At 44.8% G+C, this 27,222-nt stretch overlaps 1 protein-coding gene across 1 annotated transcript in view; it reads right to left on the reverse strand.

Annotated features, from left to right (window-relative positions):
• Positions 1 to 6,967: 6,967 nt before the first annotated feature.
• Positions 6,968 to 27,222, reverse strand: part of WNT7B (Wnt family member 7B) — a 174,678-nt gene continuing 154,423 nt past the window's right edge. Inside the window, exon 4 of the mRNA XM_055000751.1 lies at positions 6,968 to 9,214. Within this exon, the coding sequence (XP_054856726.1) occupies positions 8,735 to 9,214 (480 nt within the window). The 3' untranslated portion in view covers positions 6,968 to 8,734. The remainder of the gene's footprint in view (positions 9,215 to 27,222) is intronic.

Below are 27,222 nucleotides of genomic sequence, written 5' to 3' on the forward strand. Positions count from 1 at the left end.
CTCTTCCCTCCCCAAACCCCACCCTCCCTAAGTTCCACCCCGAAATCTTCAGGAATTTCCAACCCAGAGTTGGCAACCCTATGCAAAAAAATACTACCCAAGGATACTTGACATTCCATGCAGCATGAGTAGCTCCTGTTGGGGACAAGCAAGGACAGCACAGAACTGGCCCAACAGGGATGCTCATAGATTAAATGGAAAGCTGTTATTTTATTGATCTGTCAAAATGTGGGTCTTTGCTCGCTGATTCGCAAATGAAATTGAACAGAATGGAATATTCGGGTGTTTGGAGGAGGACTTGAACGTTGAGGGATCAACCAGAAATGTGCCAATGTTTGTTTGGCAAACACTCCACTTACGGTTTTTTAAAATTGAAATTATGCTAACAGGGAGCAGGATTTTTATAAATAGCTGACCTCGCTATGGATCACAAGTGCATCACAAAACAATAATTCTGTTGGATTTCACTCATTCTAGAGCTAAAGCGGCTTGCATCCTAAAGTTCTTTTCTTTGAATACGGAACTAAAATATTCTGCAGATATTATCTAAATTCTGAAATATTTGCCTAATATCCAACATTAGCATCTGATTTCCTATGATATTTAATTTCAGTAGTTACTATGTTTTATATTTGATCTCAGTATTCATTAGTTGTCGTAGACAATATATCAGTATTCATTATTTGATAGTTGATATATAATGACATAGCCCTGACCTGGATAGCCCAGGCAAGTCCAACCTCATCAGATCTCAGAAGCTAAGCAGGGCTGGCCTGGGTTAGTAATTGGATGGGAGACCTCCAAAGAAGACCAGGCAGCGGCAAACCACTTCTGTTAGTCTCTTGGCTTGAAAAACCCCTCAGCAGTCACCATATGTCAGCTTTGACTTAATGGCATGTTTTACCACCACCATATAATAATATTACTATTTCAGTTCTATAGAACTGATGACATGCAATGGTATTAGTATCTGACAGCAGTCAAATGGAGAGTTTTCAAACCTGATGCCCAAACTATCAAGAGATACTAACAAGTCAAGTCAATAGCAATCAAATGAGAATTTTTGAAGTAAACTTTCACATTTAAAACGCAAATTTAATTCTTATAGCAAGAACTCGACATTTGATATTTGTACGGCAAATGGGGAAATGTTGCAAATTTTCATACATTTAATTTAGCTCTGACTCATACCAATGGATCTGGCTACACAAGAATTAATACATTAAAACATTTCACCATAGTTTCTCCCCTCTGTCTCCGTCTAAAAGACACCCAAACTGGCTGACCCAGTCATTTCTTCCTGGTTCCATAAATGTGACTTTGAACAGCTATGTGACCTTCCAGAAATGCCAGAGAGAAACACTGTAACAAAAAACACCAGACCACAAAGTCCTATGGATGCTGGAGCATCAGTTCCTCATCAGACAAATCACATAAAATGAGGAGTGGATCATAATCTGACATGACCAGTGTTCAGAACAATTGGTGGGTTTTTTTCCCCTTTTGTGATGAAATTTGAATAGCCTTACCCCGCTTTGTCAGCCCATATTAGTCAGCCTACCAGAGCATTATATTATCCCTTCCTAAGCCCCCCCCCTCCTTATATTTGAATTATATTTGACAAAATATTTCATTTCTTGCCAGGGATCAGGGCGTTTCTCTGCCTCCTGGACTGAATGAGGAGATGGAGAAAACCACCATCTCATGTTCTCTGAGTATCATTTCCTGGCACATTTAATTAAAAATCCGGGAAAGAAGGAAATTCTGTTTCTGATAGTGGAAAAGGAAAGAAGAGGCCCCCTTCTTCGGCCACCAAAACAAGTGATGGATGTGGGAGCCATGTGGGGGGCACAAAAGCCATGTGGGATGAGGGTTGTATTAAGGAGGGGAGTTTGGTGTGCTGAGTGAAAGATCCCCTTGCTGCCCTTGGCAGTGCAGGGGAGCAGCAGGCCTGGCCCGCACTGACTGATCGCATGGACACCACTCGGAAAATGGCAGGCCCTGAGCTTATACAGACCAACTACTCAGGGGTGCGCTTGGTCACATGTGTGATCCTGCTAAGAGATAGGAAGCTTCTTGATACACATCAATTGCTGGCACGTGTGAAAATGGTTTTATAGCATGTGTTAAAATTATCACCAGTGCCCGTGTGACATCCTGCTAAATGCTGAGGAGAAGATGACCACAGATTTACACACACCAGTTTGGTGTAGAGCCAGTTTGGTGTAGTGGTTAAGAGCGGCAGAACTCTAATCTGGAGAGCTGGGTTTGATTCCCCACTCCTCCGCTTGAAGCCAGCTGGGTGACCTTGGGTCAGTCACAGCTCTCTCAGAGCTCTCTCAGCCCCACCCAATTCACAGGGTGATTCTTATTGTGGGGATAATAATAGCATACTTTGTAAACCGCTTTGAGTGGGTGTTAAGTCATCCTGAAGGGTGGTATATAAATTGAATGTTGTTGTTATTATTACTAGTAACAAATCCCACTGAAGTAAAAAATACAACGGGCTCTAGAAAGGGGAGGGCAGGCAAGTAAGTATTGCCTCCTCTTCCTCCTCCATGACTGATCCTGGCCGGGTGAAGGCAGGGGACAGACATAGCCACCTGGTCCGTGCCTGATCCTGGCTGGGTGAAGGGGGGGCAGGCATTGCAACCTGCTCCACAGAATGATTCCAGCAGGGTGAAGGGGGGGGGCAGGCATTGCCAACTGCTCCGCTCCTGATCCCAGCTGGGTGAAGGCAGGGGATAGACATTGCCACCTGCTCTGCTCCTGATCTCAGCTGAGTGAAAGTGGGGGTGGGGGTGGGCATTGCCCCCTGCTCCACTCCTCATCCCAGCTGGGTGAAGGCAGGCGGCAGGCACTGCTGCCTGCTCCGCACCTGATTCTGATCTGGGATTCCTGCCATGGCGCGCTCTCTGGAGGTCTGGCGGCCTCATCTGGGCTTCCCTTCACAGCAGCGCCCTCTGGTGGCACATGAGGGTAGGAAGTGAGTTGTCTTGAATACGCTTAGCCTTTTATAGAGTAGGATACACTTGTGGCAAAATTGCCATTATTACTTGGGAAGATACAGGGCTAGCTGAGCAAGTGCATATTGCACGTGGAGGTGACCTACCCAGTTATTGCCTAGGGTCAGGGAATGTGGAGCCAGATGTTACATTCTAAATGTGGTGGAAGTCATTTAAGCAAACTTTAGCTACATTCCAGGTAGGAAACAAGTTTTCAAAGCACTTCTACCATATGCAAAATGCCGTATCTGGAATCATTCGGAATTGACCTCTTTCAAAATCTGGATGTTCAGAACTGCCAGATACTCAGTATTTTTGAAAGCCTTTCCTTACTGGGTGGTAGAATGGGAGCTGGGTTTGAAAGCCCATTGCTCCAGTCCAGAAAGGGATTGTGCATAAGCAGTCATTGGTGTGCACAGATGTACCTCTGGACAGGGAGGATTTATTTGTCTCTCAGTGCTCATCTAGATCCCACTGTAGGCAGGGCCGGCATGGATGCACTGATAGAGCTGGAATGGGGCTTGCACTGGGACCATTTCAGGACCTGGCTCTTTGTTACCCAGATCTCCTGCTACCTAGACACATCACCTGTTGAGGTGAATATTTGTGATGCAAGGATCTTTGTGATTTTATGATCACGTGCAAGTGCACACAGTACAAAGGGCCCACAAAAGCTAGACTGCATATTGATTTTCAGTATGAAAATATAATTTTCTCAACAAGAGGTTGAATACTTCGAAGGGTGGAAGCTCACATTAGGTTTATGAAGACCAAATGTGCTCATCTACTCCTGATTAAATCCTATCTTGATGCGGTATAATGTGTGAAGATGGAGAGAAGTTGTAAGATGTCACCTTTATTGAGATTAATGGGCTCATTTTAAAACATCACCCAGGGGTCAGCTTGTTCAGCTGTGCTAATGAGACAACAGCTGTTGTCATCTGGATTTCAGGGACTGCTGTTTATCTGTACCTTCCTGGCCCAAAAGGAGCACGAGAAGTCCACTGACCAGGGGATCTGTCTAAACCTGGACAAGATCGGGGTCCAGTGGCACCTTAAAGACCAACCTGCATTTCCAGGGTATGAGCTTCTGAGAGTCAAAGCTCCCTTCTTCAGATATATCTGACCTGTACATGAAGACGGGAGCACCAACTTTCAAAAGCTCATACTCTGGAAATGCAGGTTGGTCTTTAAGGAGCCACTGGACCTGAATCTTGCTCTTCTACTGCTGACCAACATGTCTACCTGCTTGAAACTGTCTAAACCTGGACATTACAAAAGGAAGTGGCCCAAATAATTTGGCCGCTCAAACCTAAACATTTAATGCCTTTGCCAAACTGGTTTCTGGTTGGTTCCCACATAAAGATATGCTGCTTCATTGCCCATCACTTGACATCCAGCTACCAACCATGAAAAGTTTCAACTGAAAAGCATTTGAGGTGGTATGGAAAAGCTGTACGTATGTCTGTGCAGACATGCATACTGCAGCATGAAGTGGTCATTTGTGTGTCAGGACGGATGGCACATTGCGTCTGCAGGGGGGGAAAGCACTCCAGTGGTGAATTTCCCACCCTCTCAGTCATATGGTTTAGTGCAACTAATTGCAGGAATGGGGGGGGGTCACCTAGTGACTTTCCCTGAAGGTTGGTCTTAGTGTGTGTGTGTGGGGGGGGGACCCTTTCTCCACAGCCAGCTTATTGTCCTCTAGGCCCCCCCCCCCGGCAATCTCACTCTCTTGACCAGACTGCTGGGCCTCGTGCTGAGTAGACAGCGGGGAAGGCCGATATAGGGGTGTGCAATTCAAAAATGATCATTTTAATTCTGCATTGGAAAGTTGGGGAAGGCATGATGACCCTTTTCATTAAATATCAAGAGTATTGTCATCACTCTGGAATGTCACGTCAGGAAACATTCCCATTTGTAAGAAAAATCAGAGCAATACTTCCAACGGAGTGAAAATTATAATTGCATCCTTTTTTGAACTTACAAAAGGAAATGAAAATGATAATTTTTGAAGTGTTTCCCCCCACCAGAGGTAGCAAGGACAGGGAAGGGGAGGGGGCCCACAGCACATCAGCCCCTTTAAAAACCCTTTAAAGAGTCATTCTTTTTAATAGGTGAAAAGATTATTTTCAGTGCTCTCCAGGGCTTTTTATAATTTAAAGGGCTGCTGCACTGCAGCCCAGCTTCTCCTAACTGCTTCTGCTGACTTCTCAGCACAAGTCCCTACCCCAATATTATCTAGAGGGAAAATATCAGAATTGAGAATATTGGTGTGTGTGTGGGGTGGGGTGGGGAGGTGTGCTACTGAATATTGCCAATTCAGTACCTGCTATTTTATTAGGTTGGCAGGATCTAATTACACACCCCGACTCTGGTAATTTAAAAGGTTAGAATTATATAGTTATATATTTATTATTAATAGCTATATTATTCACATGTGTATTTGATAGGGGCATCCAGGGAGGGTTGCCAGGTCCATAGAACTGCCCGACGGGAGAGGGGGGGAGCCTGGTACTCACCCTCCCCGTGCTCCTGATAGGCAAACTCCTGCCAGTTTGCCCTGTTGCCTGCTGATCACTGGCAATTGGCAGGAGGTGGCAAACCCTCCGCCGGCAGGGAACCCAGACAAGCGAGCGGTGGGCGAGTTCCTGATCTCAGCATGATGACAACTCTTCTGAAAATGATAAAGAGTCCAGTAGCACCTTTAAGACTGACCAACTTTATCATAGCATAAGCTTTCGAGAACCACAGCTCTCTTCGATGTCATCGAGCTGCCTGCAGGAGTGCCTCCGTGCTACCTGCTGGGCCAATTCTTTGCATTGGGGGCAAAATTGCCCCCCACTAAGCATGGGAGCACTCCCATGGCCAACACAATGATGGCACTTCAGGAAGTGATGTCATTGCACCGATCATGCCACCAATGTGGACAGGCACCAAGGTGGGATGTCATAAATTATGAGTGTAGAGGAAGGGTACATCCTACTTCTTCACCACAGAAACAGGATCTTTGCCCAGGGACTGACTGTACTGAGAACCAGAATCAATGCATAAGTAGTAACTGCCAATAGTGATGCTTTCCAATTAGTTCCTTCTATGGCACAGTTGTCCCACTCCTCTGCTTGAAGCTGGCTGGGTGACCTTGGGTCAGTCACAGCTCTCTCAGAGCTCTCTCAGCCCCACCCACCTCACAGGGTGATTGTTGTGGGGATGATAATAATAAGACATTTTGTAAACCACTCTGAATGGGTGTCAATGTTGTCCTGAAGGGTGCTATATAAACCAAATGTTATTGTTACTATTAATGTTGAAAGGCCTGCAGTCACAAGGGCAACAGTGTGGAAAATTAACACCAAAGCATTGTTGCTGACCCTGTGTTCTTAATGCAAAGTTGTCCCACATCCACAGTTGACAATTTCATATCAAAAGTCTGCATGACTGGCCTTTCTCACTGTGGAGACCATTTAAATGTTACTGCCACATCCATGAGATGAATCCATTGAAAAGATGCTCCTAGAACATGTCCTAATGTACAGAGGGGACCCAAAGGAGGCACAATCAAGTACACATCCTGCAAATCTGGTCTTATATCAGTGGTTCCCAGGGCTTTTCTTCTGGGAAAGGAGGTGGTAGAACTCAGTGGGTTGCCAGCACAGGGGGCAACTCCTGGTGGGAGGTGGTGCCCCTGGTACCATGTGTGCACATGCAAAGTGCAAGCACGCTTCCGGGACTGCGCAATGACATCACTTTGGGTCAGCTGGAACAAGTAGGGATTTTTTTTAAGTTTAAATCGCCCTTGGAGAAAATGGTCACATGGCCAGTGGCCCCACCCCCTGATCTCCAGACAGAGGGGAGTTTAGATTGCCCTCCACAGGCACAGAGGACAATCTCAACTTCCCTCTGTCTGGAGATCAGGGGGCGGGGCCACTGGTCATGTGACCATTTTCAAGAGGTGCCAGAACTCCATTCCACCACATTCCAGCTGAAAAAAAGCCCTGTTGGTTCCTGACCTTTTTGGTATGGTGACCCATACCAAGTCCTAATTTACTTCATATGGTCACCCATCCCAGGCTGGCCTAAGAGACTGAGAAGTCATGGGGGAGGGGGAGTCAAGTTGGGGAGACAAAGGAAGACGGCAGATGTTGGCAAAGAGGTGTGTGGCAAGTGGCTCAGTGCAGTACATCTCCCATAGCAGGTAGAGGGCAGTAAGGCACTGCAAGGGGCTGGGCAAGAGGTTGTCTGCTAAGGAGCAGTGCCAAGACAGAGCTTGCACTCACACACGCCACTTTCCTCCTCTCACTTGTCCATACTCTGAACAGCTCCCACTTTCCAGCCTTTCCCTCCCTTTTTCCGCCTCCTATCATAACTACTAGTTGCCAGACAGCTTTCCTCCCCTCATTTTTGCAAAAGAGGAGAGCAAACCAAGAATGTGAGAAGTGGGAGAGGAGAGAGAGGAGAGAGAGGGGAGGGTGAAAAGGGCAGGCGAAGCCGTTAGAAGCTGGCCTCCCACCCACTTTCAGAGCCTTCATGACCCACTTCTGGGTCCTGACCCACAGGTTGGGAAAGATCCAGAGGAGTTAGCTGTGTTAGTCTGTAGTTGCAAAATAGTAAAGGGTCCAGTAGCACCTTTAAGACTAACCAACTTATTGTAGCGCATCTGACGATGCATCTGATGAAGAGAGCTGTGGTTCTCGAAAGCTTATGCTACAACAAGTTGGTTAGTCTTAAAGGTGCTACTGGACTCTTTACTAGGTTGGGAAACTCAACTTTGCCAGTGTGCAGAGGAAGGTTGCTGCTGATCTCTAGCCGGGCCTAGGGAAATCTGCACGTGGAACGCCTCTGGTCCATGATGGCCATCACATTGTTCCTCTCCTGTCCTGGGCTGTGCTTGAGGAGAACAACAATAGGACTCTTTTTCAGTAACGGAGTGCCATGAAATCAGTAGCACTGAGAAGCCCTGGGGAGAACCAAAAACAAACAAAAAAACCCAGCAAGTTCCAATAAGTTTACATTTAGTACAGAATAAAGACATAGCTACCCGTTAGTGCTTAGAGAATTTGTTTTGATACTATTAAAACATAAATAAAATAATCTTTTTTAAGAAGTCCATTCAAAAGGTTCCAGTGTCCTGGCAGCCATCAGAATTTGCTTACCTTTGTTTCACAACCGAGTCCTCTTGCCCCCCCCCCTCCATTGTATTTCTTTGTCTCACTGGCTGCCTTTTGTACCTGCTTTTAAAAAAAAACAGAAATAAAAGTTTAAGCAACACTGCTTTGATTCTAGTCTGTCCATGAAAAGTCTTCTTTCACTCCTTTTAAAAAATTGTTATAAATCTGAAAACAACATCCTGGAGCCAGTGTCTTCAATAAGTATAAATTAATCTAAGAGCAAAATTCAACACCACCTAGACCACAGTTTGGGAAGAAAGTTGAACAAAGTCACTGTAACTGTCCCAGGAGGTACCCCACTGCCCAATGCAGTGAGGGTTGAACAAAGTCACTCTAACTGTTCCAGGAGGTACCCCACTGTCCAGTGCAGGCAAAGAAGTTAGCCAGCAAGAGACACATCACTCTTAGAAGTGGAAGCAACAAAGTAAGTGGGCAGAGATGGGTGTCCCCCCCTCTCCCAAAGAAAATTTAATGTGCAAAATGATGCCGTGCTTTTTTGTTCCACTCGACTTTTCCTTGCATGTAGTGGTTGTCTCCTTTCCTCCCTGGGAACCTCTGCTGCTATTTGCAGGTGAACACCTCTGTCCGCTCGCTACATGTGTTGCATTTCACAAAGCAGCACCAGTGGAACTTGCAGTTACACTGCCAGACTTTGGTGTACTGGTGGGTATTGTAACCCCTCCCACAGCACATCATGTCACACCCGTCAGCACTCAAGGAGGTACGATTGCAAAGCCTTCCCTGTGTGCCGACACTCCCGGTAGAAGCATCTTCCTCGCAGTAATTGGGTGACTTATCAATATAGACCAGATCTGTTTCCATGGGCTTCTGGTAACTTCTGATCTGCTTGATCTTTAGAAAGGTGGGTTGCCGGAGCCTGCTTGCCCGGACCACTTCTACTTGCACAGCGGCATTGTACTTTTCTTTCAGGATGTAGCCGATCTCTCTGAATTTAGGAAGTGTGGTCCAACAAGTCTTGGTTGTACAGGAACCAGAAACTCCATGGCATTTACATTCCAGTTTCATTCTCTCTTCAAGTACCTGCGAAGATGGAGAGAAAGGGAGGGAGATGAGAGAGAAAAAATGGCAAAAGTATTGGTGTTTACCTTGTGAACAGATGTTCCTTGGAATGGATTGAAATTGTCAATGAAATGTTATCAGTGAGAAAATCTAGAGGCATGATAAGACCAAAGTTAAGCACTTTAAGTTCCTCTGGTTTCAACCTGGTAGATTTAAATATGTGCTAAATTCTGCCATTGAAACCAATGGAAATGGGGTGTGTGTGTGCTTAATTTAACTGAATTGTGTATTTGGTTTGGGGAAAAAACTCACTAAATTTTATTAAATTATCAAAGTCCAACACTATAAGGAATTCTACCAACCTTATGGATATTCTTGCAATTTCCCTTTAAATGCCTCCATTTTTTTTCATCTGATCAGGACCCTCCACATTCTCTAAAATTTAATTTAAAGGAAAATGCAGGGGTAATTCCTGTAGCTTTGAGCTGTATTTTGAACGATGGGACTGGCAATATGAATCTGTATATGCCAATATGCAAGTTGTTTCCCCAGGACAATATAACTTTATATGGGAAGAGGCATACAGTTTGAAAAGCCAATCTCCGAGGTATACCAGCAACATCAGTCTAAAGCTCAAGGCAAAATTCCAATTCACAAGCAAATGTGGTGGTTTTGGCCAAGAATTATTGGAAGATAACATAGAATTTCACAGACAAAGCCCTCCCCCCCCCCGCCTGTTCCAATCAACCTAATTTTACAATTCAATTATATGAAACATGTAATAGTGCAACTACTCTGGTTTTAAAAGGTAGATGCATGTAAAGACAAGTTAAATAAACTACCAGCCAAGTTTTTTGCTCAGCCTTGGCCAATTCTTCTCCTACTTACAGCTCCTGTTCCAAATGACTTTTGCCCATGGTGGAGGAGAGAACCCTCAAACCATAGCTGACTTATGGAGACCCCTGGTGGGGTTTGCATGGCAAGAGACTGACAGAGATGCATCACCATTGCCTGCCTCTGCAACCCTGGCCTTCGTTGGAGATCTCCCATCCAATTACTAACCAAGGCTGACCCTGCTTAGCTTCTGAGATCTGACGAGATCAGGCTCTCCTGGGCTATCCAGGTCAGAGTGGGTTTTGCCCATACCGGTCCTATTATCCCCAAAACGGTGGTCAAAGGCAACACTTTCTCTTTTACCAGTGGAACAATTGGTTGGATCGGACCAAAATTTTTGGATTAATAGTTGTGTGTTACAGAATTGATTACAGTTTGTACTGATAGGATGGGCAGGGGTCTTGGGGTCTTGGCATTGTTGCCCATATCAACTGGTGGTGTCTAAATACATTTACGCATATTATCGTTGCTGCTTATGTTAACCTAGCACCTTTATAACACATAGTACTTTACAGAGGAACCAACGGTGCATGAAGCTCAAGAGATTATGGTCCTGATGAGGTTCTAATCTGAATTTAAACTGAATTTATGCAATGAGGTGATACCAGAGGGAAGAAACAAGACTAACCAGTTGACTAGAGAGCAGAGGCGTTCCCAGGCTTCCGTTCAGTAGGGGCTAGGACAAAAAGACTTCACAGGCGGAGTGCCTATTAATGAAGTATATAACGGTATTAACGGGAATGGATGAACTAGTAAATTTGGGATTCTGGAGTATGTAAATTTATCACACGTGCTTTCAATATCAATTTATTCTGCAACCTATGTTATTGCGGGAGGTGATTTCAACATCTGGATTGGTTCTGATTATCACAGCTCTTATGTCAAGAACAGTTATTGCCCACCTCAAGTTAATGGCACAGCTCTACTTCTAAATAGGCTCTCAAAAGATTCAAAGGTTAACTTTGCGGGCCATCTGTTGAGTCAAATAATATGTAGAATCAATCTTTATGTATTGAATGGGGCCCTTCCAAATCACCACCCCACTGAGTTAATATATTGGTCAGGCGATAGGATGAACACTATCAATTATATTATATGGATAAACCTTTTGATCCCTATCTAGGAACTGTAGAAGGCGACAAATATTGTTGACCCAGATGGAAAGCCTTACTGGAAATAAGTCTGGACAAAACCCTGCTATCAGAGGTGGCAAAAGCCATCTCTTATAGACTAGTGGCAGCAGACAATATAGATTCCTGCCTTGGAGAATATGAACTAATCCTGGGGGAACTTCAAAAGGTATTGAAAATTTCTAGATCTGGACCCCTGGGGCTCGGATTAGATCATCATAGATCTTGGTTTGATAAAGAGAGCAGAAATGCAAAGAAATCTCCTAACATGAATTATGCCAGACACAGGGTCAGTTCAGAGGCAGTGCCCCTGTTGGCTTTGAAACACCAAAAAGCTCCGTACAAGGCCCTCATTAGGAAGAAGAACCAGGAAGCTATTCGGACAGCCTGGGATGAACTTAGAAAGGCAGTAAGGGAGAAGAACTCAGCTTTATTTTGGAGGCTGGTTTCGGATCTTCCAGGTAGTCCTCCAACTAAAACAAATAATTCCATCCTACCTGCTACCTGAGAGAACTCTTAGAAGAGCCTGTGTGGGGATACAACTTCAAGAAATGTTGTTTTTGATGATGTTAATAGTTTACCAACTTGGCTCCCCTGGGGATACGAAGGCGGTGAAATGGCTCATTGATACTCTGAAGGCTGGGAAGGCCCCAGGAACAGAGCTCATCCCCGTGAGCTGATAAAACGGAACACAGAGTGGTGACACCTGCCTTGGCTTCACTAATTGCACAACTTGATCAATCTGGGAAGATCCCTAAAGACTGGAGAGTAGCTGTCATAATCCCTCTTTACAAAAAAGGTAATAGAGATGACCCTAATAATTACAGACCAATGAGCTGGCTTAGTATAGTAAGCAAACTCTACGCAAGACACTTTTTATGGAAATTCAGAGATTGGCTGGAAAACTAATCTTATTTAGCAGAAAAACAGGCTGGCATTAGGGAGGGTTATTCAACCTTAGATCAATGTATGCTGATAGATCGTTTGATCGCAAAATATTCCTCCAACTCAAATATGTCACTCTTTGCCAATTTTTTAAATCTTAAGTCAGCCTTTGACTCAGTTTCCGGAGTTATATTATGGGACAAACTAAAGGCCACAAGTATTGGTAGACGTTTACTATTGTGATGATTTCCCCAGTGGCCTCAGAGTAGGTGCGGCCCCTTTAACAGCTGGTGGCAGCCTTACAGCTCAGCCCTGGCCTGACAGTGGTTTCCTGGCCTCTAAGGTCTCCCGTGCTCCCATCACCTGTGCTCCTCCTAAGCTCAGTGCAGGATGTCTTATCCAGCGGGTAGGCTGTGCCGTCGTTCAGGATGAGGAGTCCTGGGCAGCCTGACTGGGCTCTGCACGGAGCAGCCCTGCTCCCCTCTTACTGACTCTCTGAAACTGGACCTCCGTCCCTTCTGCCTTGCCTCTGAGCCTGGCTGTTTGCAGCTCCTTTGGCTCTGCACCTCAGCTTCCTTCCTCCTTCTCGTCCCTCTCTCTTCCTCTCCACCTCCACCACCCTGCTCTCCAATGCCCCGCCCCCTACTGGGCTGCATGTCTTCCTTTTGAAGCTCCTGTCCTACTTCTCCGCCCCACCCTTCCAGCGTGGCATCTCGTGCTGACCCGCCACAACTATTTTTAATTCAGGCATTGTACAATTATACGTTTATACAGGTCAGGTGCACCCCTGAAGGCCATCTTACAGACCCCATTGGTGGGGTCAAACAAGGACCCCTTCTTTTTAATTTTTATATAAATGATCTGGCAACACAAATAAATAAGTCTGAGTTCCATCCACAAGGCTAGGTTACAAACATATAGGGGTGCTTTTATACGCAGATGACGGTGTTTTGCTCTCAAGGACTTCAACTGGACTTAGGAGAACTATGAGTTCTTTTGCCTAGTTCTGTCGACAAAACAACTTAGAGGTCAACTATTCTAAAATGAAGGTCATGGATTTGGATGGCTTGCTTTAAGGATCAGGAAAACTTTAATGGCTATGTGAATGAATGTCAAATTTTATTGTACCATTAAGCATTTTAAATTTTATACTATTGTATTATGAATTGATGTATTGTGGATTATTTTATTGATGTTTTATTTTCTTCTGTGGTACCTTTTGTTGGTGTTTTTAGTGCAAGTCATTGACTGTGACTAAAAAAAACTTGTTCAACCTATCACAAGTGCTTTGCTTCCTCCCTAGAATTTCAAATTTGTCTGATTTTTTATTTTGTTCTTTAAGACATCTTTTCTCTCTTAATTTTTAATTGATAGAAATGTGTTCTAAATGTTAACTCAAGGTGGCAATGGATATTTTTTTCAGTTCTTCAAACAAGTCTCCCCCTCTTCACCCCAAAGGAATGTTTCTATGCTATTCTTTCTCTTTCTCCCCTTTAAAGAATCAGTCTTTGTGGAAATCAATGGAGGGAGCAGCAATACCTTTTACTTTCTCGTTGGAAACATCTTTAAACATTATTTCTCAAGCAAGGTTTTACTTGATCAATGTGATCAGAGTTTTTATCAGTAGTTAGGACTTTTGCGCATGCTCAACTTACAGCAGGTTTTCAGAGTATTTGGGCTGCAAAGATCGAATCTGCTTTGGGCTTCTCTAATTCCATGCCTGAGGAACCAGAACAGAAGTGCTGGCTGGGTTTCCTTCTGCACTGTGAAAAACACCCCATTTCTGCTGTGGGCTTTCTGGTGACATTAGAGGAGATTGTGGCCTACCCCACACTGTACCTGTCCATCAAAGACTGGACGGTGATATTTGAGCTCCAAATGCAACAAATTTACGGTGTGTTGTTTGGCTGAGGCATCCTGAAGGGAAACTAAGATATTGCGCAAGACTCAAGGCTTTCTGCAGAGTTTTTCTGGTAGCCATTGCAGTGTTCTGTTGTTTGGTGGCCAGAGACACTGCTTTAAAAATACAGTGAAAACGAGGGTTTCAAAAGCAGGGGTGATGTCTTTGATGCAGTCCATCCTACTCACTCCTAGAAGCACCATGGATGCCTGCTCTCGGTTTCTGAGGCATTCAACGGAAAACAATTGCTGGTATTCCAGTGAACTGGAAGGGGTACAATTAAAAGGCAAGGCAGAGATGGTTTGCACTATATGGAGCGTGCATTTCCCATAATTGCTGGGTCTACTGGGGCCACTACCAACCACCCTTCCTGGAGTTTGCAATAATTAATACAATGAAATATTCAATTAATTAATTTATAATCTTAAAGTGCCAACAGTGCTCTAATAAATAAATCAATAACATACAATTATTGCACTATTCCATTATTACAATACATACATCCAGAAACAGTCATTGTATTACATATATTTATAATACTATCCAACTGGTGGGGACAAAATCTACAAAAGTCCAAAGTCAAAGTTCCATGTAGCAAATCCCAAAGACACTTGAATATATCGTTTCAATGCAAATTCTGTTAGTCGAAACAAGTTTTCTTTCAACGATATAATGTTGCCACAAAGGCTACGAGGTCACAAAGACGCTAGTGCTGTGAAGTTTGCCTGTAGAATTAGAAAACCACAACCGTGCCTACAGGTTTTGCCAGCATATTCATTCCATCCCATTTCGTGTATTTCACTTCCTCATAGGCTCCTTTATACAATATAACTTGCAACAACAGTCAGTATTTCACCACCATGTTGGTTGCTAAAGACGGTCCAACATCAAGCAATGACTGGTGAGAGAACTTTGTTCTCTGCATCTGGGATGACCTGCAGTGGCTGGAGAACTTGAGGATGACCCAACCAAACATTCATGTAGGTCGTTGTAACTCTTCAGGGATAGTTACTGAAAAACTCAACCATGACGCAGAACTGCATTTCTGTGGACAAGTGTGAGGCTATTGCTTTGTGATATATGGCCAATGCCAATACCTGCAGGGGGGTCAAACAGCAGTTGGGTGTTGGCCCATCCATGGTGGGAGAAATGCAAACCTTCTAAGCTGACTGGAAAGGCTCCCCTATTTACTTTCATTTATCCTATCAGAAAATGTTTGAATTGGCTAAATATTTTTTATTTTACAGTAGATAAGAGCAAGAGTCCAGTAGCACCTATAAGACTAACAAAATTTTTGGTAGGGTATGAGCTTTCTTAAGTCACAGCTCACTTCTTCAGATACAGACAGACTAACATGGCTACCCATCTTGTTTTATTTTATAGTTCCAAAATATCAATGCTCTTTCATGTTACTTAGATGCAATGTGTTACCTTCCGCCAAGATGAAGGGGCTGTTTTAGTAGAATTCCCCCTGAGACATGTTATTGTACTTATTGTAAGAATCAAGACAACTTTTTAGCTGCCCCCGTTATAAATCACTTCGCAACCAATATATCACTCCCTGGACTGAATGTCTACAGAACATTTCTGAACAACAGAAACTATAGATTTTACTATCAGGCAAGATAAAGAAGGGTACATGTGATGCAGTGATAAATTATTTATAAAATACTTCGACGTACGGCTTGTAGGCTCTTAAGTTACAGGAAAAGGAAAGGTTGGAGAAATCGTCCTCGCGGTCTGTTCAATAGATTTGGAGCTGTTTTAAAAGATAGTGGGCCTTGGATCAGATATAAGAAAGGTAATCCCTCCCACAGTCATTTTTAAAGCAACTTTAACTGCAATGATTTCTCTATTTAGGTACTTCATTGACACAGGAAAGAATGCTTTGTTTTCCAATTAATGATCACATGTGTTATTCTCAAGGAATCATTACACCCCCTTGTCATGCATTGCTGCCATCCCTTTAGCAAGTTTGTCTTTCTGCAGAGGTTATTGGGTGCGGGGGTATTTTTTTATTTTTTAAAAAATAACATTGCAACATTATTAATTGTGTTAAAGATGGGATTAGTGCCCTGTTAATGTAAACTGCAGTATTACTTGAACGTGTATGTTGGTTCCACTATGCAAATGTGTTAATAACATGTATGTTTGTATCACTGCAGTTCATGGATGAATTTTAATGGCTGGCTTTTCCTCCTTGCATTGGAGCAATAGATAGGACCCATATACACATATGTGCACCACGGAGGAAGGACAGTGGACTATGGAAATAGAAAGAAATTCTGCCTGATCCTCCCGCAGGAGATTGTAGATCACTCCAGCCCTTTCACAGATGTGGAGGTCAGCTGAAGTAGGAGGAGCCTTGAGGCCGTCTCTGGGGTATGCATGGCAATGGATGCAGGAGTGTCTGTCACTGGGAATCCTGCTGTGATGGTGGATGGTGTCTCCATCCCTCCTCTGATATTCCAGGAGATACCACACCTGGAACTTCCAGTGAGGACCAGTTGAGGAGACCAGTTCCAGCATCAGGCATGACCCTAAAGATGCTCTTCAAGAAGGTGGAGGCCACTAATACATGTTGCCTCAATGCTTGTATTTTTTTCAGTGTATTTTTGGGGCCACTTATGTTTGTTATGCATCATTACATTTGTTATGCATCAATGAAAATGTTCCTGAGAACTTTTGTGAACACTTTCCCCAACAGCACACGAAACAAATGAAAGACTATCTGTTCTGGAGGCCAGCCCCCCACCTTCCTCCCCCCCAAAATCCCTAAAGATAAAGTTTTTACAGTTGGAGAGGCAGAACACAGAACTCCAGAGGGAAGCGCAACATCTTTTAGGTGACTCCACCACCAGTGCGCCCTCCACATCAAGGGCTGAATTGAAAGTAAATTGTAAATAGTTTTAAAGATGTAAATATGTAAATATATTTAATATTGTATAAATTTCGATAGATTCGTTTGTTTGAACAACTTTATTTAAAATAACCATTTTCTATATTTGCCATGTGTTGCTTTAGAAACAATTGCTGTATTTAGACAATTGCTGTAAAATTAATTTCAAACTACTTACACAAGAACAAGACATCAGGCAAAAGTGCCCAGAGCCGAGCAGTGGAATTAGTGAAACCCCTTTCCTCCTGCCTAACAAGGTGTTTAGGCTGAGGGGGGTTTTGCCCAACACAGGGGGGAATCCTGGGCAGGGACTCCATGGCCAGGTACCGGAAAAGGAGACCTTCCAGGTTTGGAGGTTCTTGGTGTTGAGTCCCCAGCAGTGTGATGTGTTGATTGCAGACCTCGTAACTGACATGTTCTCCGTCCTGATTTCCCTGAAGACCTCTCTGTCCTGCCAGGCTCTGTCAAGTAGCTGGTTGTGATGGTATCAGTCCTACTCCATCACCTCCTTGTGGTGTTGCTTTTCTTCCTGTAGTGTCTCAGAGCATCTTCTACTGGCCACCTCCTCTTCCTCCTTTTCACATTGAGGAATCGTTCTCAACATTTCTTTTTCTGGTTCTAGTATTTGCCAAACATGTGGTTCGGGACAGTCCTGCATTAGGTATCCCTTGTAGAGTGCAGTTGCTCCAGTCCTGTGTGCTGTGCTGTGAAAAATACACGTTAATTGTGAAAAACAGTGGGAGGAACTCATCCAACAACGACAGCCTTAAGCCGTTGCATTACAGCTGATTGGATTTGTGACACCTCAGAAAAATGATTTTCCACAAAAACTTAAAGATGCTCTGAACTCCAGATATCATTGAACATGCAATGAGAAAGGGTCACTTGTTTTAGGCAGCCAGTGTGAAACACTGAATTTTAAACACCTGTCTACTAAAGTAAAAGAGGAGGGTCCTTGGCTCAGTAGCAGAACACCTGCTTGGCATGCAGATTGACAGTGGGCCAAGCTACAAGTGACGAATGACACAGGTTGGACATTTGTCAGCTTCCCTCAGGTTTTGATGGGAAATGTAGGCAGCTTGGCGGAATGTTGGACAAGTGAAAGTTGAAAAGTCCATTGGGCAGCAGTTGGAGAGCCAAGCTGCAAGACCAGGATGCCTACATTTCCCATCAAAACTTGAGGGAAGCTGACTAGTGTCCAACCTGTGTCAGGCGTCACTTGTAGCTTGGCCCACAGTTTCAATGCCCTGTCTCTCCAGCTGTATGGGATCAGAGTTTAGATGATGTGGAAGGGAATCTGAGAATCTGAAGAGGCCTAAGCAGGGCAGACAGCGGTATTTGGGCAGTACAGCATCAGCATGGTGGAAGTCAATATAGGGACTGACAGGGCTTTTTTTCAGCTGGAACGTAGTGGAATGGAGTTCTGGCACCTCTTGAAAATGGTCACATGGCCGGTGGCCCCGGGGCCACCGGCCAATTTAAACTTTAAAAAACTCCCCCCTTGTTCCAGCTGACCCAAAGTGACGTCATTGTGTGGTCTCGGAAGCACTTTGCGCATGTGCACGTGGTATCAGAAGCACCACCTCCCACAGGGAGTTGCCCCCTGTGCTGGCAACCCACTGAGTTCCTCCACCTCTTTTCCCAGGAAAAAAGCCCTGGGGACTGCCCTCTTTAATTCTGAACATTCCATGAGATTTGGTGTTTAACCAGGGGAGGGCAGCTTCTGGGAAGGGGAAGAAGCTCACAGTATTAAAATGAACTTGAGAACAGGGGAGAAGGGATTCTTAGAAGTGGAGTGGACAGTGTCATAATAAAGATGCCTTGAAAAATCCCACATATACATTGACAGTTTAAAATTGGGGGTCAGGGGGAACCCCAGGACGTACAATAATCTGTACCAGATTTCCCGGAGTCATCAGTTTAAATTTACCATGAGAATCAGGAGCAATCGTGCAATCCCCTGCCCGTCTCCCAGCTGTTCTCTGGACCTCAAGCAAAGCTCAACATCTGCCACGGTTTTCAGACCGCACGGCGTGAGTTTGAAAGCAAACCTCGTGCACATTCCTCATGTCTACATTCAAAGAACTTCTTCTAGAATCCTGCATGGATCCTCCAGCGTTTTACTGAAGAATCTGATACTTTTTGCTAGGGGAGGGGGGGGGTCACATTAATTGGGTTAAGTAGAATTCAGTGTGAAGATCTTTAACAAGTAGGGATGTGCATATTTGGGCCTGGGATTCAGGGGGAAAGCTGGATTTTTGCCAATTCAGCAAAATCCAGCTTTCGCAGATCAAATGAGAGAATCCCAGATCTGATTTGGGATACCAAATTTGACCCTGAAAAAAATGGGGTGATTTCGGGAATTGCTGCTGAACTGTTTCCTTTGCTGTTTCCTGGCAAAGAAACAGGAAAAGCACCACCAGTTCTGACCTTTTTTGCAGATAGGGGAGGCGGAAGAGGGGGGAGTGAATCAGAAGCAGGAGGGGGGGGGGAGCAAGTGGCCAATCCTTGCAGGGGCTCCCCTTCTCTGGTCAACAGGATTCTCTGGAAGGAGAGAGCCTTTTGCAAATGGCTTGCAAGACCTAAATAAGGAGGCTTGCCTCAGAGATGCCGGCATTTTGTGTGGTGTGGCCTGGTCTTGAAACTGAGATGCTGCTGCTGGTGGTGGTGGCTGGTGGCTCTCTCTGGTCTGGCTGGCTTGCTTTTGGAGCGGATTCCAACCTGTTTTTCCAGTGGATTCCTGCCTGCCCTGTGCCTCTACTGCTGCTGCACTGCTGACAAAGAACAGAGCTGCGCCTGGAGGACTTCTGCCTGGTTTGAGAGTTGTAAACGCACCGGGTTTTCCCTGAGTTTTGGGGAGGGTGGTGCATGCCCACGTGGGTGTTGTTGGGCCAGCCTTTCCTTGCATGAGATGGAGAAGGCAATGATGGTGCTGATGACACCGTGCCGTCTGCTGCTCCCCTCCCTGGTGCAATGCAAACCTTTGAGCCCTACGAGCCTCTCAATGCCAATGAAGTGCTGGAAAAAACACACCCGTGTACACCAAGCACATCCCGTTCCTGCCTACAGAGTTAATGTTAAGGGCTCGGTCTCTTCCCTTTGGAATCCACTGGTTCCTGGGTCTGCATACCGTTCAGGTAGCAATGGCCTCCTTCCTGGACCCAGATGGAGGATGGGCAGACCTCGTTCCAGCAGTGTGCACACTTGTGAGAAGGCCGCAACAGGGCATCACATCCCTGCTGCAGCCTCTCACTGAGGAGGAGCTGTGCACGTTGGCAGCCATATGCAGCCTGCACATCAAGGGCACCTTCACTGAGTGGACCGGGAAGCCCACCAGCTTGACAGACGTGCTCTCTTTGTGGGTATGGTATAGGCAGGCTAGGAGGGACTCCCTGCAGCAAAGGGGGCAGGGGGGCCGTTCCCCCCACTGCCCCTTTCCAGCAGGTTCCCTCCATTGATCAGCACTGAGATGCCTATGGAGAAGGAGAGACTCCCCTGAGCCCTCGGCCCCTCTGGGAATGTGAGGTGCATGAGCCAGGATCCGGAGGAGGCAATACTCAGGAACGGCTTTTCAGAGCCCTGTAAGTTGCTTTCCACCTATCCTCTGAGCTACTGGGCCAAGAAAGAGGCAGTCTGGCCAGACTTCTCTCATTGCTCAGAGGCTCCTCTTTTGCCCTCCAGTGAGTGTGTAGAATGAATGTGTCTTTTCCCGTGTGGGCAACATTGTCAGCTCGTATCTCATTCATCTGCTCCCCAGGAGAGTGATGCAACTGGTCTTCCTGAAGGTCAGCTTGCTGCTCTTTGATTTCCCTGCTCTTTGCCTTTCACTGAGAATGAAGTGAGCCCACCTTGTGGCCTGCACCCTCTGCAAGTCTATGTTGGGGAGGTGGGGAAAAGCGCTCTTCCCAAAACTTAAAAAAGTTAGGTAGAAAAGTTAGGTTTTGGCTGGGGGTGGGTGTCAGTTTAGTTCTGTTGGGCCTTCTCTGCATGCTGTTGGGCTTGCACTGGGGAGCATGCATTGGCCAGGGCAGCCTTGCCTCAGTGTGTTTGTGCTCCGAGAACCAGCATGGAAACTTTCTCATCGTAAGGAAGAATGGAAAGTGACTGTGGGCAACTTGTTCAGGGTAGTGGGAGGGCTTCTGTTTGGTTCTGCCAGGCTTGATGTGTGTGAAGCTTTTGGTTGGGAGTGTGCCTTGGATATGGCAGCCTCACTCTAGTGTGCTTCTGCAGTGTGTGTGTGTGGTGGGGGAGGGTTCTTTGTCTTTCCCCCATAATAGGAACAAATGGAGTGGCTGGGAGCACCTTCTTTGGGGGCGTATAGAATTGGACCCTGAAACTTTTCCTGAAACTTAGAGGGGGTCTTTAGAGAACAGTCAGTTGTAGACTCTCTATAGATCTGGTGAAGTTGGCTTGAAAAACGATCTCCCCACAGCCTCATGGATAGCCCTCAGATATTTTCCCCATAGGGAATAAAAGAGAGAACCTGGAGGCACCCTTCTTTGGGTGTCCAATCTTCATGAAACTTGGGGGGTCCTTAAGGACAGTCAGGAATAGGTTCCCTGAAAATTGGTGTTCTTGAAAAATGACCCCCCCCAACCCCCTCGATATTCCCCAGATTGATCTCCCTATTGGGAATAATTGCCAATTGACCTGGATTTCTCTGATCTGCCTGAATCAAATCAGAGAATCAGTCCTGATTTTTGTGAATCCTGAATATTTCTGGGACTCCTAAATCTGGATTTTCCAGGGATGTTTTTTGGGGGGGGGAACCCCCTATTAACAAGCATAATCAAGAACCGATGCACATTTCCTGCTGGGCATACATGTATCAGTATCCATTTCTAACCTGGGGCTATTATTCCATATGGGAAATATTTGTTCATTTAAGGAATAGCAGCAAACTTCAGAAGCTGTGATTAACACTCGGTATGGGGGACAAGGAAAGAGAAAAAGACCCCCCTTCCCCATGCCATCCTTACAACATTTTTGGGATACCTGGGTCGAGTGCCCTTGTGAACGTTGGCATGGTTTGCAAATACAGTTATTAATTCACCTATTCAGCCAGCTGTGGCATAAACATGGACATACATACTTCCATCCCTGCTTTCCCACTGGCTCTCAGGACATTCCAGCAAGTCTGCTGTGCTCTCCAGGTCTGTTGGGCATTTCTCAGGAGAGGGTGCTAGAAATTTTAACAAAGGTTAACAAAGGTTATTCGTAATGCACAGAGTCTATGTCAAAAAAAGGAAGAGCACATGAAGGCTGCTTGTGGTTTACTTACCTATTTTGGAAGGGATGGAGGTGCTAATGTCTTGCAGATTGATTGTCGTGAGTAAGGAGCTCCTCTGAACCCTTTATCAACATCTCTCTGCCCACAAGGGATGTCCCCAGTCTGAAATTATTCATTTATTTTATGTCATTTATAGTCTGCCTTTCTCACTGAGACTCAAGGCGGATTACATAGTGTGAGATCAGTACAATCAATAGCAAGGACAAGGGTAGGCATTTCCACACAGTGTCAAGGACATTTCCATAAAACAATGTCATGGGGTAGATGAATACAAGTTTACAGAGACATCGCATTAGCAAGGATCCAATACAGGGTTGAAGGACTGCTGAAACAGAACATAATCCATTCTAGGATTGACATTAGACAACATGAAGCACACGCAGTATATACGAGTACATATTCAAAGCAACAGATAATATGTAAAGCAACATAATGGTGAAGCCCATGGTTCCCAACTCATTGGCGAAACATCCAAGACCCCTTCCCTACAATACCGCCCTCCTATCTGAGTAAAAAAGCCTTTTTGAATAATTCAGTTTTGCATTGTTTGCGGAAAGCCAAGAGCATGGGAGCTCTCCTGACCTCTTCAGGCAGGCTGTTCCATAGGGTAGGGGCCACCACAGAGAATATGGGTTGCAGTTGATTTTGCCCGTGTGCAGGCTGGCACCTGCAAGAGAACCTGTTCAGATGAGCGAGAGCTGCCATGGAGGGACATAGGGAGGGAGGCGGTCCCGTAGGTATGTCGGGCCAAGGCCATTAAGAGCTTTGTATGTAATAACCAGTACTTAGAATTGAGCATGGTAGCTGATAGGTAGCCAGTGGAGTGACTGCAGGATGGGAGTGATGTTCGTGCTCCTGCTTGCTCCTGACAACAGTCAAGCTGCAGCATTTTGCACTAATTGGAGCCTCCTAGTTAACTTAGATGGAAGACCAATATATAGTGCATTACAATAGTCAAGTTTTGATGTTGCCATAGCATGGATCCAGGTGGCCCGGTCGGCTGTGTCAAGATAAGAAGCCATCTTCCAGGCTAGAGTGAGGTTGTAGAAAGCATTTTTTGCAGCTGCCTTAATTTGTTTTTCTAGTAGTAGTGCTGGATCCAGTATAATCCCTTGGCTCTTAAATGTCTCTACAAGGGTCAGACGAACTCCATCAAAAGTGGGGAGTACAATGTCTTTCAGGATATCTGACTTCCCATCAAGCATCACTTTGGTCTTGTCTGGGTTTAATTTCAATTTGATATTTTTCAGTGATGCTTCTGGCAAACTGGCAAGGTTTTCTGGAAGCATCTCTTCTTAAAACATGGTGAAGCTCCCAGAAGAAGGGACATGATGCTGGGGAATTGTCAGAGCAGCTGTTGTGGGTTCTTGCGTGTTTATATTCTTGCTGTAGAGCTTTGGATTTCATTCTCCATTCAGTAGCTATTCTTTTGTGTCCCCTTTTGGCCGTTTGCTTGGCAATTTTTTCAAAGATGTCAATGTTTCAATGGGAAAATCACCTCCTGGGCCTTTTCCTCCTCCCCAGACTCCGTTAGATCCAGGGTCTCCTTTTTGCACTATGAGACTCCTCAACCACCAACTCCTTTGTTTTGGGCTGCCATGCTGCTGTGTAAGTTCCAGCAATGCAAATGCTGGAAATGGCACCACTTGCCGTTTCCACGGTGCCTTAAAATAGCGGCAGGCTCCTGGAATGCTGGCAGCGCCTTCGCGCAATATGAGCTGAAAAAACGCCCCACATCCATTTTAAAGAAAACACCGCAAGAAGAAGCTGCCAGCATTTCGGGAGCCTGCCGCTATTTTAAGGTAGTATGGAAATAGCCACTGTTTCAGTTGATACTTTTCTAATTTTGGCTGCCCGGATACTCTCTGTAGTGGTTGGACTATCACAATCACGTGGTCACTGTGACCTAAACACGACCTATTCAACAACGAGACCGGAGAATGATGCATGCCCCATAAGCACCATGATCAGAATAAAAAGAAAAACGGAAGTTAATGGACAGAGTAAATGCACACAAGAAACAGAGATCTTCCCTCAGTTTATTTTGCTTAATATTTTTTAAAAGAATATAGTTATAGAAATTGGGGGGGGGGAGTTTCCAACATTACAACATTGCACAGGAAGATTTTAAAAAAAAATTAAAAATTCAGAAACAAAACTGGTCAAAAATGCAGGAAACAGAGAATCCTTTACAAAATGGCAACCTAAATATCTTCTGTTGCTGAGAAGGCGATTTAATGCATACTGCCAAAGTCAGAGTGAATGCACAACACATAACACATAATCAGAGCTTTTTTTCTGGGAAAAGAGGTGGTGGAACTCAGTGGGTTGCCCTCAGAGAAAATGGTCACATGGCCGGTGGCCCCGCCCCTGATCTCCAGACAGAGGGGAGTTTAGATTGCCCTCCACGCTGCTCAGCAGTGCGGAGGGCAATCTCAATTCCCCTCTGTCTGGAGATCAGGGGGCGGGGCCACCGGCCATGTGACCATTTTCAAGAGGTTCCGGAACTCCGTTCCACCGCGTTCCTGCTGAAAAAAAGCCCTGCACATAATAATGAGATTCTTTTAAAGGAAAACTAAGGGCTGATGAGAGTGTTGGAGGAAGAAAGGCTGAGTTGAAATGTGTGGCTACATTTCCAGGATGCAGGAGGGTAAAGGGGACGGTAAAAGGCAGGGCCAGGGTTCACACCGAAGAAAACATTTTGCACTTCAAAAAAGCCATCTTAACTTCACTTTTAAAAATACATTGGTGTATATGCACAGGGAGAAACACTGCAGCAAACCTGGGGATAGATTAATTCTGCAGCAAATGCAGCTTTTCACCACGCAGAACTCTTGGGAGAATGGGAAGCCATTTGAAGACTAAGCCAAGGTATTTTGACCGTGCAAAAATCCTCTTAGGCTCTGCTTTGTGCATGATTCTCTTTCACCAAGAAATTTGCAGCACAGAATGACAACAAACAAATCAAGATATTTTGTATTTCTTGCAATGAATACATAAATAAATTAAAAAATGATAAGATTTTGAAAAATTATCAATAGCAGGAGAAAGAAATATATTTTCTAAATTATATCATCTATTGTTCGATTTAGAGAGAAATCAAGAAAAAAAATGTAAAGCCAATGGATTACAGATTTGGAATCTGTAATTTAACTAGTGAATACTGGATAATATCAGCATTGAAGATTGGATTAAAGTTTTCAGTAGATCTCACTGCTGAAGAGAATATGATCAAATTGCTTTATCAGTAGCATCTAACCCCTCATAAATTAGCTAAAATTAATCTTCTTCCTGTTGATGATCATGGCTTAGGAAGAGAGAAATAAACGGCTACACAAATGATATCGTCAGGAAAGGTTTGGTTTCTTGACTTCGACCATGGTCTAGGTTTTCAAGATAAACGACTTCTGTCAGGAGATGTCTTGCACCTTACGAAGGTAGGAAAAAATGTGCCTGGCAAGAGCCTTGCAAACCTAAGAAGGAGGATTTTGAACTAAATCCTATGAGAAAAGGAAACAAAAACCCAAAAGCTACTTGCTGGAGTTAGGAGCACTAAAGATGAACAAGGAGGGGCAAATATGCAGGGGCTCAATAATTTGCAGGTAAGGACAATAACAAAGCAGTCAGGATACATAAATCCAGGGCTTTTTTTCTGGGAAAAGAGGTGGTGGAACTCAGTGGGTTGCCCTCAGAGAAAATGGTCACATGGCTGGTGGCCCCGCCCCCTGATCTCCAGACAGAGGGGAGTTGAGATGGCCCTCCACGCTGCTCAGTGGCGCGGAGGGCCAGCTCAACTCCCCTCTGTCTGGCTATCAGGGGGCGGGGCCACCGGCCATGTGACCATTTTCAAGAGGTTCTGGAACTCCGTTCCACTGCATCCCCCCTGAAAAAAAGCCCTGCATAAATCATGGATTCTGATGTCTCTACACTAAGGAACAGAGTATGGGAAACAAACACGAGGAACCTGAAGCCTTAATACAGGAAGAGAACTATGACCTAATAGGCATTACTAAAACCTGGTGGTTTGAGACTCACAATTGGAATATTAGGACTGTGTGGTAAAACCTGTTAAAGAGGAATAGACCAAAAAGAAAGGGAGGAGGAGTAGCATTATACACCAAGGATCTATATACTTGTGAGGAAATACGTGAATTCGAGTGTGAAAGGCCAGCTGAGAGCCTCTGGATGAAAATAAAATTAGAAAGAAATAATAGTGATTCTATTGTGGAGGTTTTGCTATAGACCACCAAACCTGGCAGAAGACTTGGATGATATATTCATAGACCAGACTGCAAAACTTTCAAAGAGATGGGACAAAGCAATCATGGGAGAATTAGATTATATACAGGTTGGAATTCAGAAAATCTCATTTCAACAAGCTCAAAGATATGTTGGGTAGAATCCTATGGTTAGAAAAATGCAAGGAGAAGGGAATTCAAGATGGATTCTTGAAGGCACAATTGCCAATGATTCCAATGAGAAGGAAAAATAGGAGGCACCTAAAAGAGCCAGGATGGCTCCAAAAACAGAATTAAAAAGGACACATTTAGCTAAATGAAAGGGGGGCATATTCCAAGGAGGAATATAAACTAATAGCCAGTGTTTGTGGAGAGCATATAAGAAAGGCTACAGCTCAATATGAGGTTAGGCTAGCATGTGAGCTTATGCTTATGCTAGATACAGCAAAAATGGGTTCTTTGGTTATGTCCAGAGCAAAACAACAACAACAAAGAAGTGGAAGGCCTGCTGCAGGGAGAAGAAAGTGGAATTTAAACATGTGATAAAGAGAGTGCAGACCTACTCAATTCCTACTTTGCCTCTGTCTTCTCTTGCAAGGGAAACTGTGCTCAACCTCGCAAAAAAAAAAGAACACATAATGAAGGAAGGGAGTTGCAGCCTAGGATAGACACAGAGCAGCAGTGCAGCGTGGCTTTAGGGTGCCCAGGCAGTGACAGTCTCTCCTGCGTGCTTTGCATGCGTACACGCTCCCAGGCCTATGTGATGACATCACTTCCAGTGATGTCATCTCTC

This window comes from Eublepharis macularius, chromosome 16 (genome assembly GCF_028583425.1).
Source record: "Eublepharis macularius isolate TG4126 chromosome 16, MPM_Emac_v1.0, whole genome shotgun sequence".
Taxonomy (NCBI): Eukaryota; Metazoa; Chordata; class Lepidosauria; order Squamata; family Eublepharidae; genus Eublepharis; species Eublepharis macularius.